Below are 19,598 nucleotides of genomic sequence, written 5' to 3' on the forward strand. Positions count from 1 at the left end.
ACCTTAGAGACCAACTAAGTTTGTTATTGGTATGAGCTTTCGTGTGCATGCACACTTCTTCATTTCCCTCCATTTCTGTAATGTGTGTTTATAACAGAGGAGCTAAACCAACTGAAATGAAATGAGATTTTTCCAAGTAGGAGGCTACTGCAGGTGGCACCATTTTTGCCCAGTCCTAAATAAAGACACTAGGGGTTAGGTGATAATTACTTCATTTATTGACTGAAACATGCATATATTCCTAGACATTATGGCCACCAGCACAGCAATGAAAATAAATGTTATGAAAAGACAAGAAATATTTTCCCTTCCCACTCCGCAAACAATAGAGATATTCAAGTTCCAGGCAAAATAAAAAAGGAGAAAAATAGAGAGGGGGAGATGAGCAGATGCTTATAATGGACCAAAGCAGTGTTAGCATGGACACTAGAAATCATTCAGAAATCATTACAACCCCAGACCTTTTAACATATTTCAGCTTCATCCTCTCTGCCAGGTACCACAAGGTGTTGTTCAACCTCCATTCCTCCAATAAAGCAGGTGGAATTGCCAAATAAAGAGGTCAAAGCAGGAACATAACAGAAATTACAGTGGCATACTCTTCAGTGTTTACATGGAACTGGGGTTTGGTTAAGAGGAGATGTGAAATCAAAGCTGCATCTCATAACCGATAAAGAAATAGAATTTCCTAAGCTCAGCTTCTGCTGCTACAGTACTATTTACGTTGAAGCAGGAAACAAAAATGCTGGAAAAAGACCCCTCACAAACTTGGCCCTCCAGATGTTTTGGGACTACAAATCCCATCATCCCTGACCACTGGTCCTGTTAGCTAGGGATGATGGGAGTTGTAGTCCCAAAACATCTGGAGGGCCAAGTCTGGCCATGCCTGGCTGGGAATTTTAGACCTTGTGCTAAAATGCCAGACCTTGGACCCAGCCAGCCATGTATGGCAGCTCACCAGGGATCAAGAAGCTTTCTGGTTTTGCATATGCAGACACGGCTTCTGAAAGGCCTGGCAGCCTACAATGTATGATTGGTTGGCTACTTACGGCACAACGTGTCACAAGCTGTGCAAGTCTGCATATGTGAATCTTTAAATATATTTTCGCATAGACCTGTATGTATTATGAGTGCTCCATGGGAGATCACACAGCGCTTTGGCTTTCACCTAAAAACCACTTAGTTGGAATTATTTTGTATTTTAAATCCTCTGGTTCTAAACAATGAGCTGTATTGCCAAATTATTAAGTTGTGAAATCAATGGGACATATCTTCTAAATAAGTGTGCTTAGTATCCTCCCAGCCAGAGCGAAGTTATCTATAAGGCAGCATATCTCAGATTTAGTGAAAATATTGGGGAGTTGTATTTGCTGGCAAGGAGATGTAGTTATTGTCAACAAATGAAAAGAACCCAAAAGAGTCAGCAGGTGGCCATTATCTGTACATGTTTCATTAAAATCGCATAAACCTTAAGTACAAAAACACCACAGATTATTGCTCTAGAAAAAACCGCAAGAAAAAACCCAAACACCCACAGTAAAAACATCACCATATGCACAAGACGTACATTTCTGAAAAGCGAGAATATGGAATGCTGGTCCAACCTTACAAACACCTTTTCCCCTCCCCCAATGTTAAGCTGATACTTTTTTAAAAACTTGGCAACATTGGGGATTTCTAGAAGCGTGGGTATGGAAGGAGGAAAATGTTCATATACAGTTTGTCAACTTATTTTAAGTCCTAAAAAATTAGCATTTACAAAATACTTGATAAAAATATCTTTTAAAAGTTGTCTAGAGGTACATAAAATCATCCTCAAATGTTCATGTCAGTTCACACGCACTTGTCATCTACTGATTCAGTCCTCTGTACCTGCAAAAAAAAAAAAAAGGGAAAAGGAAAAGAAGGTTATGGCAACTGACCACTACATATAAGTCTCTTTTCTTAAATAAAAAAAGCACAACCAATATGCAATCTTTCCTTTTGCAGTATTTGTACAGCTCGGTTTCAGACTTTTAAACACTGCATTGATACAGACAGGACATCTATAAACTTACATTCATTGGTTCCTGATTTTCAAAAGCCAGAGAAGCCTTACCTGCTAGCTTCACTTGTTCACAATGAAAAGCACCACACTACTATCTGCCTCTATTCACTGCACACATGCAGATTGCTCTACCGTACCCTGAACTTTCACTGTTTCAATCTGCCCTTTTACTGACAGTGTGCTGGGTGGGGCACCTCTGGATGCTGAAACACTAACAGTGGAGCGAGAGATGCGGATCTGTAATAACATCACGGGGCAATAAAAAGAAATATTATGAACATGCTTGCAATGGCTGGGAAAACCGAATTACAAAACACAACTGAGTGAATCGGCAGGAGTTCTGCGTGCAAAGTACCTCTTCAGTGTTACTTTCACCATTTTCAGACGGTGCAGTACCTTCCTTTGCCGCTTCCTGCTTTTCATCCTTCTTCCCCTTAGCACCTTTGTTGGCCTTTGCTCCGGGTTCCTTCTGGAAAACAAGATCAAACGGAGGGAGATGGATTCATTATAGAACTGAGAAAACTCCCCAGCAACGGTGAACGCTCTACAAAAACCCATCAGAAATAAATGACTGAAGGCTCTCTTGGCACATTCCACAGGCACCTGGGCTCTCATGGAATCACAGAATTGTAGAGTTGGAAAGGAACCCTGAGGAACATCTAGTCCAACCCCCTGCAATGCAGGAATAAGCAGCTGTCCCATGTGGGGATCGAACCAGCAACCTTGGCATTATTAGCACCGTGCTCTAACCAGCTGAGCTACCTATGCACAATCTCTTTCCGCCTCCACCCCTCCAGGTTTTGTGTGAAGGGGGAAAGGTGCATATGCCGATCCAGAAATGGGATTGGCGTACATGTGTTTGCACGCAGGAACCCAAGTCAACTAGGCCTCTTTCTTCTCCTCCACTTCTGTGAAAGATGACCAAAAAACTACAAGGTATTTTAATCTTGTGCACTGAAAATATTTTGGCTTAATCTGATGGATTGTTCCAATAGAGAAGTAATCTTATCTATCTATCTATCTATCTATCTATCTATCTATCTATCTCGGGAAGTGCCTATATATTAAGGACTGGCTAATAAGAACATGGAATATGCTAGAAGGTGAAACTCCCAACAACTTATTCAGACCAGCACTTCTTGCATGACAGCTGTTTTTACACTGGACTGATCCTGTTGACCTTATAAATCAGGCATAGGCAAACTCAGCCCTCCAGGTGTTTGGGGACTATGACTCCCATCATCCCTGACCACTGGTCCTGTTAGCTAGGGATGATGGGATTTGTAGTCCCAAAACATCTGGAGGGCCGAGTTTGCCTATGCCTGTTATAAACAAATTAAGGCACTAAATTGAGTTCATGAAGGCTTCTCTCTAGGAAAAGCCGGGCGCCTAACGCATGCAGAACTTCTCCATGCTCTCTTACTCGCTGAGCACTCATGTCTAGCTGGAGGACCCCAATGATTTGTGGAGATTTGAACACTGGACTTCCTGTGAAGTGTTCTTAAGGTCAGTGGAAAGTGCAGCTTGCAAGAAATGATAAGTTCCTTTTCTAGAAGGCAAGGTCAAAACTTGCAAAGAACATTTATCAGAGCCAGCTGGAAAGGGAGGCAACCTGTCCCAGATTTGGCCATAGCAAGAAAACCCTTAACCATGTACTATAAACAAGTAATTCATTCATTCATTCAATTTGTCTCCTGCCTTCTCCTCGGAACCAGGACTCAAGATGGCTCACAAAAATAAAAATAGGCTGGGCGTTTTCAGGGTACAACAGCCCTGCTGGGCGGTTAAGCATTTTGCCTTGGTTGCAGGTTGGAGGACTATGCCAAGAGTAGCTTACTTACACCAGCCTTATAATGTAGCCCACTGCAAATATTGCAGCTCAGAGGTGGGTGGGTGGACTACATATATATATTTACAAGGCTCCAGAGCTATATACAAATATGTACTCAGCTCTCTAAGCGTCCAGTAATGTTTGGTTTGGGAGAAAAAGGCAGAAGGCAAATTGAGTATAAGACAGGGCTGAAGTCAGAACAGCTAGAAAACAACTGCATGCTCTTATCTAATTAGGATTTACCAAACTGTGTGCAGCCCTTAAAACTATCAATTATTTTCAATGCTTCTATTATTCTTTTATCTCAGGCTAATATAACAACACAAATTACTTTGCCACGACTGTACTATTTATATCCCGCCTTTATTTCCAGGAGCTCAAAGTGGCACACACTTCCTACACTGACTGGCCCAAAGTCACCCAGTGAGCTTCATGGCTGAGGGAGCATTTGAACTAGGCCTCCTCAATCCTAGTGCTGCTCCACCTCTGTGAAGTACTGGACTTTTATCCCAAGGTAGTGCAGAGTAGTATGTCCCATCGCTGCAACGATTTCCATTTGTGCAACAGGACTTCCCCTCCCCATTTGCTCTAGAGGTTCCCCTAACTTTCCAGAGCAGATTTGGGGAAGGTGCGTGAAAAGGAAAGAGGGGAAGGCGGAAAGTCCCTTGCTCTGGCGGGATGCCTATTCAAAGCAGACCTCTCATATCTGTGCTTTTCAGTTTCAATTGACACTGGCTGACAGCTTAATTGGGGGACTGCTACAGCTCTAGACTCCAGAGAAGCAGGGTTTCGTTTTTCTTGGGGCTCCTTTGCTTGTGGAGTGGGCTATAAAGCTACTGCTTATCAGGCTTAAATCTGATGGAAGGTACGGGGGGGGGGAGCAGAATTAATCTCCAGAGTGTCCATCTTATTTTTGTACCTTGTGGGAACTAGATGTTTTTGGTTTCCGTAACAAAATAAAATTTAAAATGTGGTATAGGTGCACCAGCAATGAAGAACAGCAAGGTACTTACTATGTAAAGTAAAAACTATCACTAATTTGTTTTCCAGAGACATGCTCTTGCATTCATGGAACAGAGCTCGTGCCCAATATAGTCTTCTAACTTAAAATTTTGCTAAGCTGAAGAAATTGATTCATCATTCCCTTTCCCATAATTAGATGCTGTGTTTTCACCTCTGAATGTTGTTAGTATCTGTGCTAATAACAATACATTATGTGACAACTATCCGAGGCTGTGAGCCTACAACTCAGGTTGTTTACTGTTGCAAAAGTTTCACAGAACTGACCCGCAGTTGCTGCCTTTTCTTATGTTAATCCTACATTAATTTTAATTACTTTAAGATGTAATGATTTCATTAACCATTAACAGTTACAGCCCTCTATTCATGTTGGGTAGGCTGAGCAAGATAATATACTACTGGCATAGAGAAAGTGCCCAGTAGGCAGAGTAAAACAAAAAAACAAACCGCTGTTAAAATAAATTTTTACCTTAGTGGTTTTTCTTGGCTTAGGCTCAGATTTTGGTGGAGCTGGTTTCTAGGAAATAATTTCAGACAATCCAAGCGTTAGCACAGTTGCTACCAATTGTTTCTTAATCTTTCCCCTTTCCCCACTTCTTAACATGTGACACCAAAGAAGCCAGAGGCCATTTCTACAGATAGGCTTCAGTCAAAATTATCATTATCAAAATGTCTGAAAGTCTGGTTCTCTGCACGTTATAGATGTACTGTGAGAAACAGTTTCCCATCATCTCCAAAAGAGGTTGCATTTCTCTCTTGTAACACACACACACACACAAAATGACCACACATTTCTTTTCTGGATAGGATATAAGGAGCCACCCAACCAACACAACATGTGAGTTTGGTTATTCAGATTCCTGTGAATCGGGGATGGGGAGCCTGTGGTCCTCCATATGTTGATGGACTCAAGTTCCAATCAGCCCCAGCTTACATCGCTGATGGTCAAGGATGATGGGAACTGTAGTCAAACAACATCTCGAAATACACAGGTTCCTTGTGCCTGCTATAAATCTCAGAAACTTTAACAACTGGAGTTTAATATTCTTTAATGACTGAAGGAACATTCCAGATATCCTCTACAGCAGGGGTCAGCAACCTTTTTCAGCCGTGGGCCGGTCCACTGTCCCTCAGACCTTGTGGGGGGGGCCGGACTATATTTTTTTGGGGGGGGTGAACGAATTCCTATGCCCCACAAATAACCCAGAGATGCATTTTAAATAAAAGCACACATTCTACTCATGTAAAAACACACTGATTCCCAGACCATCCGCAGGCCGGACTGAGAAGGCGATTGGGCCGCATCCGGCCCACGGGCCTTAGGTTGCCTACCCCTGCTCTACAGACTTTGGAAAATGATACGTTTCATGTAGAGGAAGGGGGCCACAAATAGTTTGGAGCTAGTTCTACTACTTGCCTTAGGGGAGAGGGGCTGGAAGAGTTTGGCCGAGTATCTAAAGCAGGATCAGGAGTGCTGGTACCCAATGTAGGAGGATTTGCTCCTTCCAATATGCTCTATGTGCATATTTGTAGGTAAAATAAATTATTATAAAGATGCAACAGATCATTGTGCTCAGACCAAAAGGAAACAAAACCCTTCCCGGGGCTTCTTGCTGTTCAGGAAAGTTTGATTGTTCCAGAGGCCTGATTTACATTCAAGGATTAAACACCAAATCTAGGTAACATTGGCTTACCACTCGCCACACGGCATGGCCAGAGCCACCTTGTCAAGTTTGGCATGAGAAAGAATGTGGCTTCCTATCTACACAAACAAGCTCTTATAAATACTTACAGCTGACAATCTTGCAGATCGTCTTGTTGGCTATAAAAGGGAAAGAAAATATCTTTGTAGATTTGCAGCAGTTCACATCTACACAAGGCAAAAATCTGTCACTCATTTGCCAACAAAATAAAATGTACCTGAAAGACAACAGAAGTCTTTATTACCAAATGCAAAGGTCTTTGCATCCTGAGGGATTATTGTTTTACATGTACACGACGTACTTGCTCAGCTTATTTGCTTACTACGTTTTGGAATCTTATCTTCCTGTTTGTTTCTCCACGGTTGTGGAAACCTCTTGTGGCAACATCAGTGGAAATTATTTCAGGGTCTGTTCTCCAAGGCACATTATGAACAAACAAAATCTGAAACCCACATTCCCAAAGCCCAGTAATAGTGACTTGGTGGCCTTTGGAGCTTTCTAAAAATAATAATGCCGTATTCTTTGAGCACCCAAACACTGGGGAATAAATAATGCACACCTAGTAAACTAGACTTTCTTGATGTGGAATTTGGATTCTTTTGCAACGGAATCTAAAGAGTCTTGATGCTAATGATTGAAATTTGATACTATGATCAGAAAACATCAGTGCTGACACGGAATCTTTAATTTACTGCTCCTTTTGTAAACTGGAATCTGGTGGGAGAGCATCTTGAAAAGTCGTAACTTGTAAATAACTGGTAGAGTTGTGTGGAAAATCTGAGAAAAGTAAAACCATGATTTTTAAGGGGAATCTGCAGATTCAAGGATTGGCGATTGAAGCATCAAGCCACACATTCATTTAGAGGAATTTTGAATCTGAAGTATTTTTGCTTTCCACTGTGACTTAAGTTAGGCCAAACTTAAAACAACAATGTACTATTTGTTTATTTTAATTACCGGTTATGCTTTTAGAGAATTTATTGCAAGGCAGTAAACAATAACATAAAGTTAAACAAACGCATGAAACAATGATTTCAAAAAACAGTCCAATAAAACACAAAACAGTGGGACAAAATACACATAGCTAAAATAATAAAAACAGGGGGCAAAGATACAAACAACCCAAGGTCATTAAGATATCACCAAGTCCGGCTGTAGAAAGCAAACCCATCAACTGAGCTCTCCTTCAAGAAAAAGGCTGTGGCAAAAGGCATGTCTTCAGGTGAAGGCCAGCTGTGGTCCTACGGTACACAGGCACCACCAGCGCATTCTGCTGTTTTTCTGATCTAACAAAAGTGAGCCATGAATGGGGACACGGTCCCACCCATGGAAAGCCCATTGGAAGCTTGAGAAATTGCCAGGCTTGGTTGAGTAGGAAGGAGAAAGTCACATCCATCTGGGGAGGGGGCATGCACAGTACTCCTGTGCCACCTAAGATATAACCCACAGGGGTAGTTCTTCACAGTGCTAGCCATCTGTTCACATGCTATAAGCAGATGACGATCTTGGTGCAAGCGTCCCCTGCTCCGTATAGCGCTGTCGGAAATGACAAGGCTGACCACACCTTAGGAAACAGGAAAGGGAGAACACTATAATATTAGTATTTGGTGTGCCACCTGAGTCATGCCCTGTAGCTTTTGTACCGTGTTTTTATTTTCTAGTTGTGCATTTTCTCTTCCCCCTCCCAGACTTGGGCATGCACTGGACATTTCACTGGCAAAGCAGCACCCCTTGGATGTGATGAGAGCACAGGACTGGTTTGAAAAACACATTTTATTTCCTAAATGCGTGCATCTCAATCTAGTAGTCTCATACAAGGTTGCACACATGGAGTTGCACCCGGAGGAGCATGTGCAGAAGAAATTCTGGCCAAGTCTGATTTTTGTGAATTGTTGTGCAAGTGCTAAAGGAATATCGTTCAAGATGTTGAGAAAGAACTCATGCAATACCTTCTGCAAATGCACTTCAGTTTGCTTTCCTCGCACAAGTATCTTGCACTAAGTCAGCAAAGCTGCTGCTGCAAACTGAAGAGGCCTTCTTCGCCTTGCAGAAGGGCACCTTTTGGCACACGCAGACCATAAATTTCCAGCTCCACATCCAAATTTCTTCACATGACGGAAATAAGCCTGTGCAGCGCACTGAGCTCCAGGTCAGAGTAACGAAGAGAATTATTCTACTTTATCACACCAGTGTCAGGCTGAAGTAACTTTCCAGTTTTCCAAAAAATGACCATTACATTCAGCAGCTATGGTTAGTCTTTTACTCTTGTTTGAAAAAAAGGATTTTCTTCCACACAGTCATCTTTAAAAAAACTACAACCACACAACACAACTTTGCCTCCAGCCAATTACCCTCACATGCCTCACAAATTTTTACATTTCTCGTTTCCACAATTAACATTCAGGTTTTTTTAAGTTCAAATATGCCCTCTAGAGAACATTAAAAGTGCTTCAGAAGGGAGGCAATTCATTGTTAATTATCCCAGGCACTTGGTTTTGTAAATAAAATTTGTTCTTTCAAACTGGCAACTTCTTTGAAAATAAGGACATTCATACATTGATCCGATCAGGAAAAGCAAAATCAAATGTTTGCGAAAATGCCTGCAGTTTTGAGACTAGCTTAATGAATCAATTGCTTTTAAATGAGTGTAAGTGCTAAAAGTTGTGCTTTTTTTGTAGGCTACTGAGGTCACACTGTGTCATCTCTTAATACAAACGTATCCTGCATCCACCTGGTATCATCTCCACTGGCACTAAATGGAACCTTGTATAGGCATAAGTTTGCACAATTCTGCAAAAAGTTGTGTGTAGGAAGCTGTCAAACCATTGGTCTATCTATTCTGTACTGTCCTCACTGACTGGCAGCAACTCTCCAGGATTTCAGAGGGGACATTCCCATCCCCAAGTGGAGATGCTGGGGATCGAACCTGGAACCTTCTGCATGCAAAGCAGATGCTCTGCCACTGAACTATGGTCCCTTCCTGATAAATACAGTCTGCATGGAACTGTATACAAGGTGCCTGCAACCTGTGTGCGTTTAACTTGCGTGCTTTCAGCTTTATGTGCTTGGCAAAAAAAATAAAAAGGGGGACGGGCATCTGGGTGGAAAGTATTTGGCAATCCCAATTGCACCCAATGTCTTTTAACTATGCATTATTTTGGCTTTAGGTGCAATCCCTAGAACGTAACCCCTGCATAAGTTCCAGGCTTATAGAAACAGGAACAATGATAAACTCTCACCATGCTACTGCTTTCTACCTACCTGTCTGATTTATCAGCTGTGCTTCGCAGGAAGAAAATGTTTTTTAAGGAGTAAGAGAAATGCAAAATAAGGCGGTGGCTGTCAAAAAACAACCTTAAGATTATGACTGGCAGCAGAAGCTGCTTCAAGCTGCCCTCAAAAGAGATCCCAAAGCTGGAGACTATCCCAGTCCTAAGGAGCAGCCCATGGCATCCAGGCTGCCTCAGCAGCAGACCAGTTAAGTGAACAAAGGCAGTGCCAGACGGAAGCGAGTTCACTTGCAGAGCAGACATGCCCTCAGAGTTAAGTCTTCCAACTCAACAGTGCCTTTGTACATATTCTCAGATTTAGGAGACAGAAGTGGGAACTTACAGAATTTAAACAGCAGCACATTATAATGCCTACTGATATCATCATCGTCATCATTTATAAGCTGCTTTTAAAGCCAAGCCTTCCCAAAGCATTCAGACGTGTCAACAATATATAATCCATAATAAACAGTACGAGTCTCAGCTGAGGTTGTATATTCCATGCAGCCACAATTTGTGCGATGCTAGTGAGAAAATTGGTGTAATAATAAATAATTAGAGCTTGGTTCAGTCTATTATCATGGCTGCAAGTACCCTACAAGGAATAACAGGACCAGGTTTCTCTAAACAAACCCATACCCCAGCGGCACACAGAATTTCCAAGATGCTGGTCACTGATCTTCCACATCAAGTTTCTTTTAGTTATTAAGAGTCCCACAAACTTCCATAATCTGTTGTTGTATTTGGGTCCTTCTTCTTCCTCGTTATATATTAATAATAAAGTCATGCCAGACGGGATAAAGCGGTGGCTTTTTCGATATCTTCTGTGTAATAGCTTTTCTGATGTGGCCAGAAAACAGATTTTGCCATATCAGATTTCCACTGGCTGCCACAGGCTCTCCAGAATTTCAGACCAGGGACACCTGAAGATGCCAGCGATTGAGCATGCATGCAAACGGAGCTCTCTCTGATGGAGCTAGACCAGCCAGCCAGCCAATCTTAGTGTTAAATTTCTCTCTTTTCTTGTGGCTCTTATTGCGGGAAATATATTCAGCCAGTGCTTGTCAATGCAGAAGCACAGGAGATGGCGTTTTGAAGGTCTGCAGTTTCCTGTCCCTCTCTTAAATCCAGCAGAAAATCGGTCTCAGCAAGCAAATTTGTTTTAACTTGTGTAAATTATCGGGTCACAGGTGCGTATGTGTTTTTCACTGACCCAGAATATGAGTTAGTCGTTGTATTGTTAACTTTGAATATGAATGACACAGTACACAATATATTTCAGGCCTGACTCACCCCTCACAGATAGTTGCATGCTGTACTAGCAGATAAGTTGCACTTTGGCCACACGTGAGCTAACTGGTACTGTCTCACTAGTATTTTGTCTTATAAAGTCACCAATATATAAAGAATGGTTGAGAAACGAAGGAAGGAGTCACACTTGCCTCTTGTTTTGTTAGTTTCGCGGCATCCTTGCCTTCAGCACCCTCTGGAGACTAGGAAGGAAATGATAGAATTTAGTTAGTTACACTGCATTCTACTTAAATCAGACAAGCAGGATAAAAATAAGAAAGCAAAAGCCAAGCATTACACATTATTCTATCCCTCTAAAATACTACTCTTATTTTAAGTGCTTCACGTGTTTCAGAGCAGCAGTGACGAGAGCAACCTTGACTTCATGGTGAAACATGATAGCAATAGGTTGCCCTGTCTCTAATACACACATTTTAATCAGGGATAGAGCATTTGACCTTGCCAGTTTTAAAAACATCTCTGAAGCTGGCTTTACGTTTCCCATTAAAGGTAGCTTAAAATTACATATGAAATAAACTGCCTGAAATGCTTTCAAAATTCACTATTTAGTTTTAATAACAAACAAGAGTCAATCAAAATACCTGTCAAATCTTCTACTGGTAGCACAGCAATTGTGTTGCCTAGCTCTAGGGGGTCAGGGCAATTGCAAAATGTATTTAAACTTCCCTCAATAACAGACAAACACTCAAGACAAGAAAAGCACAGGCTAAATATGTATTTCCCTTGCTTCTACACATGACAGTAACAGAACATCGCTTTAAACAAAATGGCAGATTTACAAGACGGCATTCAGACACATCCTGAAGGCACTTCAGAATTCCAAGGCTACAACCCCAGTGCTGAAATCTTGTCCATTAAGTTTTTCATTGTGGCAAGAATCAGGCTTTTCCCAAGGATACGACACTGGCTGCCTTACAGCCTAAAAAAGATGGCGCTCATGTTCCTCAGCTGAGTTTCCGGCTGATTAACAAGGTGCATTCATAGAGAGGTGCAACAGCTGGAGATTGATAAGATAAGGGAATGAAGTGGAGCCCTGAGGCTTAACCTAACAAGGATGCAGAAATCTCTTGGAACACCAAATGATTCGCTTCCCACAAGCATGGGCTCCTCCAATATTAAGAAATCCATGAAGCAGAAAAGACGAATGGGCCAAAATAAGGCACGGGAATTGATTTTCAAACTCATTCTGCTTCTCATGTAGGCAGTGATGAGGTTGCCCCATTTTCCCCAGGACACAAGTAATGCCACCAGCAAACTGACAAAGGACACAATCTAGGACTGAGTGATGTCCAGTTTTCAACATCGCGATGTATCACCAGCTAAATATATCACCAGCATATCACAATGTCTGAAATAAGGATGCAACTATGTAGAGGCGAATGGAGTACAGTTGTACCTCGGAAGTCAAGCCGAATCAGTTCCGGAAGTCCATTTGACTTCCAAAGCACGGCTTCTGATTGGCTGCAGGAAGCCCCTGCAGCCAATCGGAAGCTGCAGAAGCCCCGTCAGACATTCGGCTTCCAAAAGAATGTTCAAAAACCGGAACACTCACTTCCAGGTTTTAATCGTTCAGGAGCTGGAACGTTCGAATCCCAAGGCGTTTGGGAGCCAAGGTACGACTATAATGTCCTGGCAACTGCTACTACTTAGAGGGTCTAAAACTGATACATTTTTACTTAAACATATTTTTATACAGTGGTACCTCGGGTTGCGCACTCAATTCATTCCGGGGTGCCGTTTGCACGCCAAACAGTGCGCAATCTGGGTGGTGCTTTCGCGCATACGCAAAAGCGCGATATCGTGCTTCTGCACATGCACGAACTGCGTAGAACGCTTCTGCGTATGCGCGGACCACGCAGACATGCGCAGAAGCGTCCGCGCTCCATGTTGCACTTCCGGGTTAGCGGAGTATGCAACCCGAACGTACGCAACACAGAGCGTGCACAACCTGGGGTATGACTGTAACTGTTATTTTATAATACAGAGCAACAAGGCAGCAGGAATCATGAGAGGAGGGATAACCTGCTTCACGGATTTCCCCACATCACTTTTTTTTACGCAGCGCACAAACACATTGTGAATTACGATCTATTGCCATGTCAAATATTATGAAACCCTATCACGATGTGGACTTCCAAGCCGATTTTGGATGATGTATTGCTGCATTGTCAAGCACCACTGCAATTCAATACTCAGTACTGAGCTCAGCGGGAGTGGCCACTGAGTAAATAACAGGAGAATCATATACATGTCTACTCAGAAGCAAGTCCCACTTAATTCAACGAGGCTTATACCCTTGCAGTGCAGTCTCAGTTACTAACATCTCATTTACAGTTTTCTGCTAAAGGGAGACCTGAATGCTTCAGCAAAGAAAATTGAATTAGGTTTCTGTTGCTCCAGACCCTGAAATGCTTTGGGCCATCAGGGAAAATATAATGTAAATTAAAATTAAAATTAAAATGGCATCAGAAGAAGACTCAGTGGCAGCTTCAAGTAGAACAACCATTCAATTACGCATGTACAGTATTCCAGTTTATTTTACAAGTCACTGTAGAAGAGAATTGAAGAGAGAAGTAATGAAAACAAGTAATCAATAGAATCATTTTGAGAAAGGAGCTGAGGGAGCAATAGGCATCTTAGACACATGCATGTACAACAGTTGATTTCTCACTGCTTGATTACTCAACCCGAGCGAGTCTGCAAAAATGAAAGCAAACGACGTCTCTTATTAGTGAAGCCATGAAACGAGACTGACGTAGCCTGGCCTATGCACACTTCTCACGCAGAAGTAAAATGTCATGGAGTTTAGTGGGGCTTATTCCAGCTAAGCATGCATAACATAAACAGGTTTTCTTGGTTCCTCTAGCTAGCCAAAGCAACAGTCTTCAACCTTGCCCACTTTTCAGTATTTTATCATGAGCCTACCACAGAGGTTTGTTTTGTCTAACTGAACCCCAAAAACAAAGGTTTGTTCATCATCTAGCAAGAACTGAGCATGCCATAGCAGTTACAAGTATGGTTTACAAGCAGTAAAATTCTTAAACCAGAATATATTTTGATTCCGGTGGATGGCCCAGTGATTTTTTAAAAATTCGTTTTTTATTTGCAAATTTAACAAGGAAAGAGAACAAACGGGGGGGGGGGGGATGAACTTCGCGGTGATGATGCATGCTACAAGGCAGACTTGCCCAGTGATCTGGACCTGCAAGTTTCAGGAAAATATAGGCCTGTGTATTTTGTTTTCCAAATCATGGCTTTTAAAATACCTGTGATTTTACTGTGTACAGTCTTTTACAATGTTTGTAAGCTGCCACTGGGGTAGATATATTGAAAAGAACGCAACACAAATAAATAATATAATAAAAAGATAATCAAAAGCCTACATTTTTTTAAATTTACCAGTGTATTCTGGTTTGTTTAAAGGTTTCAATGGATAAAATGAAATTTCAGAGGCAAAACCTTAACATGAGAGAGAGAAAAGAAGGAACGCTACTGAGTCCCAGATCTGGAATTACCGGTATTGAAGATTATTAGATGTCAGCTGTTCAGCAGGCAGGGAAAACAAAACTAAAATTCATTCATAGGCACTAGCATCATATATTATTCAACTGTTTAGAAAAAGTGCCTGGGATGCTTTCCTGTCCCATGGTAAGTATCCTGTGTGCTGTCCCTCAAAAATGGTCTCCGATCAGCCACACCAGTTAATAGGGCAGATGTGATGAGTTACTTCACGGAGTAGCTATGTTTGCGCTGTCTAGGGTGGGAGGTGAACTTAGCTGTTCACAGCCCCTGCCATCTTTATTTTACAAGCAATCACACTGATTCCTTGACCTTCCAAATCAGCCAGTAGTCTAAATCTCAGTCTTCCACAAAGGAACTTAAGGTAGCATATAGTTCATCCACACAAAAATCCTATGAAGGGGCCAGATGACTGTTCGAGAAGTTTCACATCTTAATTTCACATCCCAACACTATACCACACTGGATCTCTTAAGCCAAATGTTAAAAATACATTATTCTACAGATGTCATCATACAAACAACTCTAAACTTCACACAAAATACTTCCAAGTAAGTATGCGAAGGAAGGAAATCTTAGGCTGCAGTCTTGTGACCATAAGGGTAAGAACGAAACCTTCAAGAAAAAATATTTCCTTTAAAAAAAAAGTTCTGCTATATACTAGTAGACTGTAATGATCTAACAAGTTTAAACAGTTTAAAGATCTACTGTATTAATATATTACTCTTGATGGAAACCGCGAAAGAAACAAAAAGTACAAGTTAAAAGCCCCTGGTATAGAATTAATGCCCAATTTTTTCAAGGTTAATAACTTCGTAATAGAGAGAGAGAGAGCAAGCAAGTTAGGAGATTTGTGCTCCAAAATGCATGTTAATAAAAAGCCTTCGTAATAATAAAAGCTTCATAAGCTGTGGTGAATATTGTATTGTGGCAAACATTTGGTGTAAATGCCAAAAGTTGAGGGGCATGAGTGGAAGGAGGTGAAGGGTGAAATTGGATTCTCTAAGACACTCTTATCTAATTGTAAATTATTCTTTTGCAGAATCTCCTGAATTTAAATGCAGTGTTGCTATGAGCTGGTGACGAGACAAAATGTATTGATAAGCCTTGCCTTATTAACTGCTTCAATTACCATTACTGCTGACTGAAGGGGAAAAATATTCCCAAACCAGGCCAATAGCTCAGCAAGAGCTCTAAAACTGTAGGTGTGGAAAAAATGATTTTTAAAATACAACTGGCATGACTGCTCTCATCCTCTCCGGGACAGAGAAAGACACAACAGAACTGAGAGAATATTTTGGACTTCTGGCTCCTACCAGTTCTAAGCATGTGTCTAGTTTTCCTTTCCTCCTTTTGTTCCCTTATAACTGCAAAATGAAAGTGCCTCTTATAATGATATCCAAGGCATGCCTACTCAGAATTAAGTTCCCTGGGGCTCACTCCTAGAGAAGCGGGAACAAAATTGCAGCCTTAATGTATATTCTGACCAAATATATTTTGTAAACTCGGTACAGTATGTTGTCCTCGTTTTGTTGAAGCTGTGATTACTCCTATCTGATTTTTCAAAAGTTATTTATATAATAGTATTAGCAAACAGATTTCCCCACCATCTAAAACATGAAAAATAGGACGTTTTCGTAAAGATTTCTGAGTTGTTGTGCGCAATTAAAAATCCTGCACCTACACTGGTCCACATTTCTAGGGAATTCTTTCCTAAGCACTACTCTTCACAAAAACAGACAGGCAGGCAGACAGACAGACAGGTGGTAGAGATTTCTCCTAATAAGAGAGTAACATGTGAATAAGGCTTCTATCAAGCCTATGGCATTGATAGCCAACATGATACCCTCCAGATGTTAGCAAACTCCAACTTGCATCATGCTGATCATTTAACAATATTCGGAAGGCCAGGGTTTTGCCACCCCTGATGCCCAGCAATTACCAGTAAAAAGGGCATCAGAACAACCTTTAACGAGTCCATACATTTATTCTAAGCTTATAAAGTAGGCATCAGAATTACATATGTATTTAATATATGTACATTATGGGGTGGAGATTGTTTATATGTTCACCCCATAATTTTGAATATCACCTCTGGGCATGGCAAATATAACAATTTTTTAGAAACCAGGTTTTCTCAAACCACACGTTCAGTTTTCAGAGTGGGATGATAGATCAAAAGCACTACCACAATACTCTGTATTTCTAAAAAACCAATGGGAACCTCGCTGGTTTGGTTTGTTGATATACTAGCTGTTGCTCTCCATGGGACATAAAAATTCTGCAAGCACAGAAAGACTAGGCAAACTCAACCAGCTTTTTACTTACTATGGACGTTCTTCCTAAAATGTCATGAAAATTACAAATAACAATGCTACAGTATGACTCTATATTTTAACTGGAAAAGTTGGGGGTCGTCTTGTATGCCAGAAAATACAGTAGGTACGTTCAAAATACAGGTCTCTTGTATATGGAATACATCTTTCACCAATTACCTAATCAGCATTAATATAAGCCCTCTTTTTTGATGTATAAAGACTACACGCTTGCATGGGCTCAATAGAATTTTCACATTTAAAATTTGAACGGCAGCCTTTACCATATCCTGTGATTTGAACTGGATTTTTTTTCCTGGTGCGCCCTAAATATTTACAGAGTGATCTGGTTTAATATGTTTGATTTATTTTGGGGAAGGAATAATAAATAAATAAAACTCTCCAAGCAGCAGGTATATAAGCATTAAGTAGTATTTGATTCAGAAATAAAGAATGCACACTTAAATGTACGGTAGCTTAAGTGTAATATGTAAACAACAGGATATGCTTCCACAGCCAATTAGGTAGACTTATAGTATGAATTTGAGTTTGGTTTAGTATATGCACTTGTTCATACCTGTATCTAAAAATCAATAAAGCATGTTATGTACTGTCTAACACACTACCTAAGAAAAATATCAAGAAATAATAATAATTTATTATTTATACCCCGCCCATCTGGCTGGGCCTCCCCAGCCACTCTGGGCGGCTTCATCAGTTACAACTTTAGAGCTTACACAATATTGTCACTGCTACTAACTGTTGATGGAACAAATAATCTTCTTGAAATGGATTTTTTCGGGGGGGAAATAAGGGACTGGAATGGAAAGTTTTCTCCCACACATCATTGGACTGTTCTGAAACACCCAGATCTTGATTTAGCTAAAGCTAGTTGTGGCTACATCCTCCCCTGGCTCAGCGTGGCTCCCATGTCACTCCATGACTGCCAACCTCCCACTTCCACCTGGCAAAGGTGCAGGTGGGCAAGAGACCCATTGGCAAGAGCCAATAGAAGGCCTCAAAAAACAGGGCATTCTTAGGGTGGGGCAGAGCCAGCTGTGGATCTGCTGCTGCCAAGCTGGTCTCATGCCTTCATGTGACAGCATCAGATGTGATCGGATCAGTGCCATGCCCCTTCGGCTGAGGCCACTGTGAGCAGCAGAGATGTGGCCATGCTGGAAAGCCCAGCCAGCACAAGGAGGGAGCTTAGATTCCACCCTTAGTCAGTACAAACGTTTCCTGGAGAAGTGCTTCTTCTCTGGCATGAACCGTTGCCACTTAATTTCTTTTTAAAGTCCTTTAGAGCATGTGTAGGCCAAAGCACCTCTCTAGACTGCCACCTTTTGTATTTGTACCTCATTCTAGTAGAGTGGTACCTCGGTCTACAAACTTAATCCGTTCCAGAATTCCAGAACCGTTCTTAAACCGAAGCAAGCTTTCCCTAATGAGGCCTCCCGTCGCCGGTGCCCTTCCACCGTTCGGATTTCGTTCTTAGACTGAGGTAAAGTTCGCAAACCGGGACACTAGGCTACTTCCGGTTTTGCGGAGTTCATAAACCGAATACAGTGGTGCCCCACTAGACGAATGCCTCGCTAGACGAAAAACTCGCTAGACGAACGGCATTCGCTAGCGGAAGGCTGCCCCGCAAGACAAAAAAGTCAATGGGGCTGCCCCCCAAGACGAAAAAAAAATTGTTTTTTTTAGCGAAAACTAGCGGTTTGCATTGGTGCTTCGCAAGACGAAAAAATCGCTCTACGAAGACACTCGCAGAACGAATTATTTTCGTCTAGCGAGGCACCACTGTAGTTTGTAAACAGGGCTGTTCTTAAACCGAGGTACCAGTGTAGTTTGCGAGTTTTGAGTTGCAACCTGCATCTTCATACTAAATGTGCACACTGTAATAAAATGTGCTTCCACAGCTATGTAGACGCTTCCATTAAATATGCAATGAAATCTAAGAGAAGAAAATATGAGTTTGAGACCATGGACCGTAGCCAGCCCCGCACCGTAAGAAGCAGGTAAGTGAGGAAACCCGCTAATCCAGCCCTTTCTTCCTCGGTTCTGAACACTACCACCAAGAAGATACCTTATTCCCTGGTTGCTTCCACATAACAGGATATTCACCTCTGCCATTTATTTAGTGGCCTAGCCATTTCTCTGGGTAGCATGGCCACGAGGCATGGGGTGAATAGTAAGGCCACACATAAAGTGAGTCGGTTTTTAGTAACAGTTTGAACAGTTAACCAAAAGAGCAAATTAAAAAAAAAAAAAACCAGGAGTGGCATGCCAAGTTGAGCAGGGCCCCAAACCTGACACCTATGCCGGGAGGCGACTGCTGCAGCCTTGCCCCACTAGGTGAGCCACTCCTGAAATATAAAATAGGAAAACACATCCAGATAAACCTAGTTTGTATTGTTTCCTTACTCAAGTCATTAGTTCTCTCAGTTCAGCTTCTGGATTCTAGGTTTACTGCATCCCTCCTCTCCATCCTGGCTTCTTTTCTCTGATTTTAGCTTTCTCGTTTCTTCAAACAAAGGTCAAACGATACTTATCAGCTTTACTTATATACATTATTTCCGCTCC

At 41.6% G+C, this 19,598-nt stretch overlaps 1 protein-coding gene across 4 annotated transcripts in view; it reads right to left on the minus strand.

Annotated features, from left to right (window-relative positions):
* Positions 1-1,249: 1,249 nt before the first annotated feature.
* Positions 1,250-19,598, minus strand: part of HMGN3 (high mobility group nucleosomal binding domain 3) — a 29,242-nt gene continuing 10,893 nt past the window's right edge. Inside the window, exons 1-7 of one of the 4 annotated variants that reach the window (XM_033143284.1) lie at positions 19,102-19,140; positions 11,313-11,363; positions 6,691-6,720; positions 5,368-5,415; positions 2,403-2,516; positions 2,185-2,284; positions 1,250-1,872 (exon numbers count right to left, since the gene is read on the minus strand). In XM_033143284.1, coding sequence (XP_032999175.1) covers positions 1,859-1,872; positions 2,185-2,284; positions 2,403-2,516; positions 5,368-5,415; positions 6,691-6,720; positions 11,313-11,363; positions 19,102-19,125 — 381 coding nt within the window. In that variant the 5' untranslated portion in view covers positions 19,126-19,140 and the 3' untranslated portion in view covers positions 1,250-1,858. Of the gene's footprint in view, positions 1,873-1,950; positions 2,285-2,402; positions 2,517-5,367; positions 5,416-6,690; positions 6,721-11,312; positions 11,364-19,101; positions 19,141-19,598 lie in introns of those variants that run through there. The other 3 variants (XM_033143286.1, XM_033143282.1, XM_033143283.1) reach the window with 3 other exon arrangements.

This window comes from Lacerta agilis, chromosome 3, assembly GCF_009819535.1.
Source record: "Lacerta agilis isolate rLacAgi1 chromosome 3, rLacAgi1.pri, whole genome shotgun sequence".
Lineage (NCBI taxonomy): Eukaryota > Metazoa > Chordata > Lepidosauria > Squamata > Lacertidae > Lacerta > Lacerta agilis.